The sequence below is a fragment of the Rhinoraja longicauda genome, chromosome 31, assembly GCF_053455715.1.
Source record: "Rhinoraja longicauda isolate Sanriku21f chromosome 31, sRhiLon1.1, whole genome shotgun sequence".
Taxonomy (NCBI): domain Eukaryota; kingdom Metazoa; phylum Chordata; class Chondrichthyes; order Rajiformes; family Arhynchobatidae; genus Rhinoraja; species Rhinoraja longicauda.
In genome coordinates this window covers 23271928-23283767 of record NC_135983.1, presented here as the reverse complement: position 1 = coordinate 23283767, position 11840 = coordinate 23271928, and the positions used below count along the sequence as shown (strand labels likewise).

General features: G+C 49.6%; 1 protein-coding gene across 1 annotated transcript; it reads right to left on the bottom strand.

Annotated features, from left to right (window-relative positions):
• Window positions 1-5212: 5212 nt before the first annotated feature.
• mrps2 (mitochondrial ribosomal protein S2) lies at window positions 5213-11347 on the bottom strand. The gene is made up of 4 exons (XM_078426021.1): window positions 11255-11347; window positions 9113-9232; window positions 6623-6749; window positions 5213-5832 (listed from the first exon to the last, which is right to left on the bottom strand). The coding sequence occupies exons 1-4, from the start codon at window positions 11277-11279 to the stop codon at window positions 5292-5294; spliced, it is 813 nt and encodes a 270-aa protein (XP_078282147.1). The 5' UTR covers window positions 11280-11347; the 3' UTR covers window positions 5213-5291.
• Window positions 11348-11840: the final 493 nt, after the last annotated feature.

Here is an 11840-nt window from a genome sequence, read left to right as displayed (position 1 = left end):
TGAGAATTCAAACGTTCGTCTTCTGCACGTTGACTTTTATAAAAACCAAACGCCGTCCGGCCTCATCACGAGCCTTCCACAGATTCCATCCTCGCTCTGAGTGATGTTTCCTGCACACCACCCCTGCACTTGCCTTCACCCTGTGTCTGTCCAATCAAAGATAGTCCGAGGGTCCCCGATGAGGTAGATAGTAGTTCAGGACTGCTCTCTGGTGACTGTTGTCTCGGCCAAGTGACTGTGATGTTTTAATGCATTACACTAATTCATCCCTCCCTCCCCCCCACCCCCCCCCCCCTTAATCACTGTACCTTAGAAAGCAACCCTGCAAGTAAACACAGACAGGACACGGCCTCAGTTAATCATCTGCATCATAGCTAAGCCAGGTGTCACCAGAGTCCAGAACAGGAATTATAGCTGGATTTCCCTCTCATCGAGGACATCTGCCAAAACACCATCACTCACTGATCTCAACCTGGAAAGTGAACCAGGCCTTCCAAAGCCTCACGCAGAACTGGAGTGTACGCCTGCAGAGAAATGTGTTGAATAAAGTTTAAGAGCAAGGAAAATGGATCACGTGGGATGCTGAAGGTGCTGGATTGGAGTCATAGAGTGATACAGCACAGAAATAGGCCCTTCAGCCCAACTTGCCCACACCCGCCAACATGTCCCAGCATGCCAGATGCCGATTAAATCTTTTCCCCTTCACCTTAAACCTATGTCCTCTGGTCCTCAATTCACCTACTCTGGACAAGAGACTCTGTGCATCCACCCAATCTATTCCTCTCATGATTTTATACACCTCAATCAGATCCCCCCACATCCTCCTGTGCTCCAAGGAAGAGGTCCGCCATACTCAACCTCTCCCTATAGCTCAGATCCTCTAGTCCTGGCAACATCCATTACTCCATCGTCTCCTGTGGAACCCAAAGGAATTCCACCATTTCACAGCATACACTACACTGGGGTTTATGACACTTGGAGCAAGAACATCATGGGAGCTGGCTTCCAGCATATTTGTGGTTGCGAATTACGTAAAATCCCAGTCTCTCCCAAGTGGCAAGTGGTTGTCGAGCATGGCAGTGGAAAATCAGACGGTGCCTATGGATGTCAAGGAGAACGCACATCCCAGATCAATGAGATTCCTTCAACTGCTCCCCTTCTTGATTAAGTTCTGTTGCAGCTCGTAGAGCCACAACCTCAGAGTACCAGGACCCCAGGCTCAATCTTGACCACGTGAGCTGTGTGTGGAGTTTGCATATTCTCCACGACAGCGGTAGAGTTGCTGCCTTACTGTGCTTGATCCGGGCTCAATCCTGACTACAGTTGCCTCAATGTTGCCTGTACAGAGTTTGTACCTTCTCCCTGTGACGGCATGGAAAGTAGCAGAGGCTGAAGATCAACCATGAATTGGGGAGCACACATCTGGGGAAAATGCCTTCACCCTGCTTCTGCCCTTACCTCTCGGCGGTACTAGTGTTGAAACCATAAAATTCGGTCCAAGACCCTCACTTGAGTTCTGACGAGTACCAGCTTACCTCTGGTATGACGACATTTCTCCATTCCAAATAAGGAATTTCTTTAGTCGGAGGGTGGCGAATCTGTGGAATTCATTGCCATAGACAGATGTGGAGGCCAAGTCAGTGGATATTTTTAAGGCAGAGAATGACAGATTCTTGATTAGTGCGGGTGTCGGGGGTTTTGGGGAGAAGGCAGGAGAATGGGGGTGAGAGGATAAGACAGATCAGCCATAGTGGAGTAAACGTGATGGGCCGAATGGCCTAAATCTGCTCCTAGAACTATCCTTGCTATCTGGGCGTCTGGATATTTTTAGCATTCTGTTTTTGTTACTTCAGTATTAGCCATGCAGATGCTAACAATGTCAAAGATTTTTTTTTTTTTTTTTTAAATCACACTTGAGCTCATTGGAGCCATTTCAATATCCAGTGGAAATCTATCACCAAATAACCAGAACGGTGATGATTCCTTTAGCTAGAACTAATGGGGTTTGTTTTGGAAGTTTTTTTTGTTTTTTTCAGAGATACAGCGCGGAAACAGGCCCTTCGGCCCAGCGAGTCCGCGCCGCCCGTAGTCAGGATCGAACCTGAGTCTCCGGCACTGCATTCGCTGTAAGGCAGCAACTCTACCGCTGTGCCACCATGCCTACCTTTTCTCCATACTGCTTCTCCATACTCCATTCTCCATAAGTTCTCCATACTGCTGAAGGCACATTCCTATAGGAGTACGTGGTGCCTACCTTATATTTTTGAACTTGCCAAAAATAGGGGCATTTTCTGTCATCTACCTCAAATAGCTATTTCAAACCTTTCCCATGCGGAAGATAAGACACTAAAAGCTCGAGTAACTCAGCAGGTCTGGCAGCATCTCTAGAGAAAAGGAATAGGTGACATTTTGGGTCGAGACCCTTCTTCAGACTGACAGTCAGGGGAAAGGGGAGATATAGATGGTGATATAGAGAGAAATTGTAAGATTTGAGAAGTTTTCCCTCATTTGGAAAGCAACACAATACCAAAGAGCTGTAGTTTGGACATTTTAAACGAGAGACTGGGGCTGATAGCGGAGAAAGGCTGCGGTCAGATTAACAAAGGATGTCACAATCCGTGGGTCCTAAAATGGCCGCAGGACCTCGTGACCAGCCACAAAAGGTAAAAACCTTACATCCCAGTGGTGGCTGAGGAAAACGAGCAGGACAATGGCCAACTCCACTGTTGAGTGGGAGAGACTTAACAACAACACTCACAGAACTATTTCTGGGACTAAAGAACAGTTGAGTGTGTGTTGGGACAAATGGTGGGAACCGGATGAAGGGATTTATATGTGTATGTGGGGTTCGAGGTATCGTTGCCCCATGGGCAACAGCATATTTTTCCAGAGACAGTGGCAGGATGACGGTAAGGGGATGAGGTGGGATGTTAGCTCGCGGGCTTGTGGGGTCCCCCTTTCCCCGATCCCGGTAAACGCCACTGAACTCATCACACGGCCACGCATGACACACAGTTCCGCTGGCAGTAGCACAGGAGGGTGAGTGCCCAAAAACCACTAAGGGGCCCGGGAATGGCCTGGTACTGATACTGGCTGACCAGGTATTGTACCAGGGGGTGCACTACGCGGTAGCCTCGGTGATCTTAAACCTCACCGAGGTGCGGTTGCCGGAGTGGTGCCCCAGGGAAACTGAAAGACTAACCGGGTATATCAGGGAGAATGGAGAGACCTTTACGTGCGGGTGGGCGAGCAGGACCCAGCCGCAAGCTGCTAGGAGGACGTGCCCCCTCCGCACCAAGTAGACTGTGTTTTATATTGTCCCCTTTTAAAATTTGTATAAACTAGGTTTTTGTATTCGAATTTGTATCAAGAGTGATTGTGAAGGAATGTAAAAAAATGTATCGTTTTACTGTTGTATTGTTTTCATGTCCTACATTACAGCTGACACCAGTAGGAGGATGGCGGAGGCATCGGCCCGGGACAAGGTGTAGGTGTATGTGTCTGACATGAAAATGTACATACTTGTAATATAGTTTTGCCCGGGACACGGGCAGTAAAGGTCAGCCTAAGATGGGGACTGTACGTTCGCAATGAAACACTAGTTTAGTTAAAACCTCAGGGGTCTGGATATGGAGAATCGGGAAAACATTGCTCAACCACATTATTTAATTGATTCGATAAGCTGGGGTTATGCAAATCAACAGGAGGGACTGTAAGATTTGAGAAGTTTTCCCTCATTTGGAAAGCAACACAATACCAAAGAGCTGCAGTTTGGACATTTTAAACGTGAGACTGGGGCTGATAGCGGAGAAAGGCTGCGGTCAGATTAACAAAGGATGTCACAATCCGTGGGTCCTAAAATGGCCGCAGGACCTCGTGACCAGCCACAAAAGGTAAAAACCTTACATCCCAGTCTCTAGGTTTTCTGCAAAGCCATGGCCAGAACAAAGGATGGGTATTGGCCATGCAGAAACCTACGAAACCAGGTCGGAGTCCAGACACTGGGGCACTGACATCAGCATACTCACAATGCCCCAAGCCGACCTAAACAGTTCATCTCAGTGAGGGGGCACAATAGCCCATAGAAAACTACCTGGTAGGAGATGGGAAACCAGTTAACACCCATCACCTCACAATGAAATCCCAATTTACACCGTCTGGCCATCCCCGGTATCCCCGAACATAAGCGCAGATCAGAAGAAAACCTCATACATATCTTTTTGAACAAAGAGATTCCAAGATCTGGCGGGAGATAGGACGGGTCAGAAACAGTATAACTGGCCACTACTTTTGGGTGAAAAAGTTAAGTCAACTCGAGAAGAAAACCTGCAGGGAACGCAAGCAGGCAAGTCAAGACGGACACAGTCAAGAAGCGCAGAGAAAACCGGGTTCGAAGTCAACTGAAGTCAAGAAGAAAGTCGGAAAGAAGAACGGATGCAAGAGAGAGGAACAGGCACGCAACTCGAGAAGAAATACTGCAAAACGAACAGCCAGTAACCCCAGTAATAGCCCCATGGTGAGCATGCACTCCACATCCTACATATCCTGGACATAGTTTAGTGTAGAGGGGAGGGTGGTTTGAATAAACGTGGGTGTGTAAAAGAGTGTGTGTTGGTCAATTTTGCGATGTGTCGTACGTTCCCCATCTTACAGTCGTGTATATGTCTTATAGAACTGCGTGTGTTTTATGATTCATAGTTATAAGTATTCGTGTGATTCGGTATGTGTTTTATAGACATGTATTATAGAACTGTATAAGTATTCATGGACAATAGTCCCAAGTGCTGAATAAAAGCCTTTTCATTTAAACCCTGGTTTTGAAATCTGGTCTGGTTGAATTTTTTCCGCACTATAAGAGCTCCTGCATCTAAGCCCAGTGTCTAGAACCGTAAGGGGTGAGTGGGTCGAACCACTCACGGGGAACCAGTGTGCACGGCCTGGTCAAGGGATCAGAGCAAGGCACGGGGACCTTAGGTCGGGCGAAAGCTCGGCGCAGAAACCCCTTACAAAATAGAACAAATGAATGAAAGATATGCAAAAAAAGTAACCGGCTTTTTGTGTCTATTTTTGGTTTAAACCAGCATCTGCACTTGCCCATGTAAAGTTTCCTTCCATTTTTCCATGAACCTCTTCTCTTATGCCTCTGTTCTATAGTGGGAAGAAACCTTCTGGAAGATTATGGGCTTCTAAACGAAGACTAATTTAATGTAGTTTTATTTTTTGTTTACAATGGACACATCCTCCAGGTTTTACAGAAGAGCTGCCATCAGGCAGAGGAATGTCGCGGCACATTAAGTACTCGACTCTTTCTGGCGTCCATGCAGAAGCTCCATTTGGCGTCTTTTGTCCTTTGCCCGGAGAATGGTCATTTTGAAAAGTTTACAATAAAGTTTCACAGCAGATGGAGAGTCATCGTTCCCCGGAATGGGATAAGTGATGAGACTTGGATTACAGTTACTGTCCACTATCCCCACTGTCGGAATATTCATCTTGGCACCGTCCCGCACGACAATATGCTGTTCAAACACGTTGTTTAAGGTGTTGACAAAGACGATGAGGTCAGGCAGGCGGACCCCTGTGCCGTACTGGACGTGTGCATTGGTCAGCAGCCCACCCTGCCAGTACCTGGTGTGCGCGTACTCTCCACTCTCCTGTGCTGTCATCTCTATCAGGTGGGAAAACTGACGGGCTCGGCTGATAAACAGGATGATTCCTTTCCGATACGCACAGTGGGCAGTGAAGTTCAGTGCCTTCTGAAGGTGAAGAACAGTCTGATCCAAGTCAATAATGTCCTGTTCCAATCGGCAGCCAAAAAGATATGGTTCCATCAGCCTAAAGAGAGAAGTATCTCCATTAGACTTTACTTTAGACATCAGAGATACAGTGCGGAAACAGGCGCTTCGGCCTTCTGAGTCCGCGCCAAGCAGTGATCCACCCCGTACACTAACCCGGGTCTCTAATGCTGTAAGGCAGAAACTCTAGCGCAGCGCCACAGTTTAGATAGGGCACCTTAGTCATCATGGACGAGTTGGGCTGAAAGGCTAGTTTTTAAGCTGGACTGGACTGTTTTTAAAGGACTGGACAACCTAGATGCAGGAAAAATGTTCCCAATGTTGGGGGAGTCCAGAACCAGGGGCCACCGTCTAAGAATAAAGGGGAGGCCATTTAAAACAGAGGTGAGAGGCAACTTTTTCACCCAGAGAGTTGTGAATTGTGGAATTCTCTGCCGCAGAAGGCAGTGGAGGCCAATTCACTGAATGAATTGAAAAGAGTGTTTGATGGAGCTCCAGGGGCTAGTGGAATCAAGGGATATGAGGAGAAGGCAGGCACAGGTTGCTGATTGTGGATGATCAGCCTTGATCACAATGAATGGTGGTGCTGGCTCAAAGGGCCAAATGGCACCTATATTCTATGACTCTATGACTCAAGCATTTTGTTGCTGTGATGTGATATTTTGTTGCTGATCTTAGTCCCCCAATTTCTTCCTCACATTGGCCCCCCCATCCCGCTCATACCATCCTCCACCACTATCCCAAGCTGCCACCAATCCCCAACTCAGCAAGCTCAGTTTTGCCAACCCATTGGTTTACCCACGCCAAGCCCACGCACAGCGAACACCTACCTGTGCCGACAGCCTCTCTTGTGACCATGGTGCACCCTGGCATCAAAGAGGTCTTTCAGAGTGTAGAGCTCACTAAGGTGGAAGAAATCAGGGTGTTTCAGGGGGTCGCTCAGCACTCTGTCTTCCTCTAGAATAGTTACACAGCAGACGGTTAGTGTTCAGCATGCTCACAGTTCAGACTTTACCTTAGATGGACACAAAAAGCTGGAGTAACTCAGCGGGACAAGTAGCATCTCTGGAGAGAAGGAATGGGCGATGTCACCCATTTCTTCTCTCCAGAGATGCTGCCTGTCCCGCTGAGTTACTCCAGCTCATTATGTCTATCTTTAGTTTAAACCAGTATCCGCACTTCCTTCCTACCCAGACTTTACCTTAAACTGACAGCACAAGGCCACTTCCTGAACCTGGTGGTGTGGGTCTTTAGGCTTCTGAACCTGCCTGATGGCAGCAACAAGAAGACGGCCTTACCTGGTGGGGATCCTGATGATAGATGCTATGTACATTTCTTTCCTTTGAGGAATCTAGATTTATTAAAGTTGATTAACTTTAAATCCTGAGCTGCCTGAAGGGAATTCAAGCTCAAGTCCAAGATACCAGTTCAGTAACTAAACATTATGATACCATGTCCTGTGCAAGGTTAGAAACTACAGAGATAGAGAAGAGAAACTAGTGATGGATTCAAAAATCATTACTTAAAAAAACAGGTAATAACCAAAAACCAATATAGATTATGGAGAACAAGGGTTTTGTGTGAAAAATACGATGCAAATTTGGATACAGGCAGCTGGGTTTCACAAAGTTTAAAGAGTTCACGCATTTGGTGACCAACATCAGACTCACCTTCTTTACAGCTTCCCTGCATTTCTCTAGATGGCTAAATTGAGCTGCTTCTGAAATTTGAATGATTGCGTGAATTTGATTGATAGAGCATGGAAAAAAAGCCCTTCAGCCAACGGTGTCCACGTCGACCATCGATCACCCACTCACACTGCCTGAATGTTATCCCATGTCAGCACCCACTGCCCATACACTAGCGGCATTTTACAGAGGCCGATTAACCTCCATCAAAGGACCCAAACCTGCAACCGCACGAGATGCAACACCTGTCCCTTTACCTCCCCCCTCAACTCCATCCAAGGACCCAAACTAGTTTAGCAACCTACTTCTTGCGATGCCAGAAGAAACCAGAGCACCTATCCCAACATTTAAGAAATGGTTAGACAGGTACATGGATAGAACAGGTTTGGAGGGATATAGAAACATAGAAAATAGGTGCAGGAGTAGGCCATTCGGCCCTTTGAGCCTGCACCGCCATTCAATATGATCATGGCTGATCATCCAGCTCAGTAACCTGTACCTGCCTTCTCTCCATACCCCCTGATCCCTTTAGCCACAAGGGCCACATCTAACTCCCTCTTAAATATAGCCAATGAACTGGCCTCAACTACCTTCTGTGGCAGAGAATTCCACAGACTCACCACTCTCTGTGTGAAGAAATGTTTTCTCATCTCGGTCCTAAAAGACTTCCCCCTTATCCTTAAGCTGTGACCCCTGGTTCTGGACTTCCCCAACATCGGGAACAATCTTCCCGCATCTAGTATAAGAAAATAACTGCAGATGCTGGTACAAATCTATTTATTCACAAAATGCTGGAGTAACTCAGCAGGTCGGGCAGCATCTCGGGAGAGAAGGAATGGGTGACGTTTCGGGTCGAGACCCTTCTTCAGACTGATGTCAGGGGGGCGGGACAAAGGAAGGATATTGGTGGAGACAGGAAGATAGAGGGAGATCTGGGAAGGAGGAGGGGAAGGGAGGGACAGAGGAGCTATCTAAAGTTGGAGAAGTCGACGTTCATACCACCGGGCTGCAAACTGCCCAGGCGAAATATGAGGTGCTGTTCCTACAATCTAGCCTCCCGCATCTAGCCTCTCCAACCCCTTAAGAATTTTATATGTTTCAATAAGATCCCCCCTCAGTCTTCTAAATTCCAGCGAGTATAAGCCTAGTCTATCCAGTCTTTCTTCATATGAAAGTCCTGCCATCCCAGGGATCAATCTGATGAACCTTCTCTGTACTCCCTCTAAGGCTAGAATGTCTTTCCTCAGATTAGGAGACCAAAACTGTACACAATACTCCAAGTGCGGTCTCACCAAGGCCTTGTACAACTGCAGCAGAACCTCCCTGCTCCTATACTTAATATGGGCCAAACATGGGCAGGTGGGACTAGTGTAGCTGGGACATGTTGGCCGGTGTGGGCAAGTCGAGCTGAAGGACCTGTTTCCACACTGTATCACTCTGAAACCCACGCGGTCACAGCGAGAATGCACAAACTCCATTTCTTTCCTGTCCAGGCTGTAAAATTGCAGCAATTTGTCTTTGCTCTCTCTAATATTCAAGCTCATCTTCCGCACAATACCTTCTTCTCAATTTGAAAGCAGGTCCAAATGCCCACGTGCCCAAATGTTGTCCAGAGTTAAACTCATCACTGACCTGTTGTTGGCGGTTGCTGTACGACCGGCCGAATACCCGCAGCGTGCCCATACAGTCGGCCTTTCAGCTGGTGGCTGGAAGCAAGGACACACCGGGTTACGAAGCCCAATCGAGGCAGAACTGAAAGAATCAGAGAGAAAACATTGTAGATCACAAGGCGAAACCAAACACAATCGGCTAAAATTGCAGAAGGGTGGAACAAAAAGCAAAATGTAACACAGATGCTGGAGATCTGAAATTTAAAAGGAAAGGAAGTGCTGAGATACTGAGCCAGTGAGCAACATCTGTGGGGAGAATTAGTTCATGTTTAAGGGTGATGTATATTAGAGGGGAGCTTGTGTAGGAAAGAACTACAAATGTGTAGGAAGAAAACTGCAGATGTGGTTAAAATCGAAGGTAGGCACAAAATGCTGGGGTAACTCAGTAGCATCTCTGGAGAAAAGGAATGGGCGATGTCACCCATTCCTTCTCATTGTGTCTATCTTTAGTTTAAACCAGTATCTGCACTTCCTTCCTACACAGACTTCACCTTAAGCTGACAGCACACGGCCACTGTTCCTGAATCTGGAGGTGTGGGTCTTTAGGCTTCTGAACCTGCCTGATGGCAGCAACAAGAAGACGGCCTTACCTGGTGGGGATCCTGATGATAGATGCTATGTACATTTCTTTCCTTTGAGGAATCTAGGTTTATTAAAGTTGATTAACTTTAAATCCTTTTAATGGAAGGAAGACACGAAGGCGGGACTCCGGAGTAACTCAGCGGGACGGGCAACATCTCTGGAGAAAGGGAATGGGTGCGACGTTTTGGGTCGAAACCCTCCTTCAGGATTAGAATAGTGAAAGGCTTGGATAGAGTAGATGTGGAGAGGATGTTTCCACTGGTGGGAGAGTCTAGGACTAGAGGTCACAGCCTCAGAATTAAAGGACGTTCCTTTAGGAAAGGGATGAGGAGGAATCTCCTTAGTCAGAGGGTGGTGAATCTGCGGAATTCTTTGCCACAAAAGGCTGTGGAGGCCAAATCAGTGGATGTCTGTAAGGCAGAAAGTGGGTTTTTGAGTAGTGCGGGTGTCTGGGGTCATGGGGAGAAGGCAGGAGAATGGTGTTAGGAGGGAGAGATAGATCAGCCATGTGAAATGGCGGAGTGGACTTGATGGGTCGAATGGCCTAATTCCGCTCCTATCCCTCATGACCTGGTGACCCAGGACGAGGCCGCGGCTGGAGGACGTTGTGTTTCCCTACCCCCACATCCACCCTCCCCCCACACCTACACACACACAACCCCCCCACATACACACACACCACCCACACCCCCCCCCCACCCCCACCCCACATACACCCCCCCCCACACACACACACCCCACACCCCCCCCACCCCACATACACACACCACACACACACCCCCCCCCCACACACACACACCCCCCACCCGACATACACACCCCACACACACACCCCCACCCCACATACCCTCACACACACACCCCCCACACACACCCCCCCACCCCACATACACACCCCACGCACACCCCACATACCCTCACACACAACCCCCTCACACACACACCCCTCACACACACACCCCCCACACACACACCCCCCACACACACACCCCACCCCCCCACCCCACATACCCTCACACACAACCCCCCCACACACACCCCCCACCCACACCCCCCACCCACCCCACACACACCCCCCACCCACACCCCCCACCCACCCCACACACACCCCCCACCCCCCCCCACACACACCCCCCACCCCCCCCCACACACACCCCCCACCCCCCCCCACCCACACCCCCCACCCACCCCCCACCCACCCCACACACACCCCCCACCCACACCCCCCACCCACCCCACACACACCCCCCACCCCCCCCCACACACACCCCCCACCCCCCCCACACACACCCCCCACCCCCCCCCACACACACCCCCCACCCCCCCCCACACACACCCCCCACCCCCCCCCACCCCCCCCCCCACACACACCCCCCCCCCCACACACACCCCCCACCCCCCCCCACACCCCCCACCCACCCCACACACACCCCCCACCCCCCCCCACACACCCCCCACCCACATTCCCCGGCGTTGAGCGGCCACCAGACGGCCACGGCCGCGCCCCCGCGGCTCCACTCACCGCTCCGCACAAACCCCGCCGCCATTCAGCTCCTGTTCTTGTTCTCAACAAACTTTATGAACAGGAGCAGAAAACCCGCGGCGCCTTCCGCTGCGCTCAGACAGTGAGCGCCGAGCCGCCCTCACCAACATGGCGCTGACCTGTCAGACCTCTCCAACATGGCGCCCATTCCTTCGCTCCTGAGATGCTGCCTGACCTGCTGAGTTACTCCAGCATTTTGTGAATAAATACCTTCGATTTGTACCGGCATCTGCAGTTACTTTCTTATATATACCCCCTCCCCCCGGGGCGCATCAGGACCTCACCAACATGGCGCCGATCTCATGCCCAGACTTAACTAACATGGCGCCGTCCTCACGTCCAGACCTCACCAACATGGCGCCGACCTTACGCACAGACCTCACCAACATGGCGCCGACCTTACGCCCAGACCTCACCAACATGGCGCCACACTTTCAAGCCCTCACCACATGCACCCCTTCAATGTGAAGACTCAGGGAGCGACAGAGGCTGTTTGGACAGAAAGGGGTCACAGTGGAAAGAAAACTGCAGGTGTTGGTTTAAATCGAAAGTAGACACAAAATGC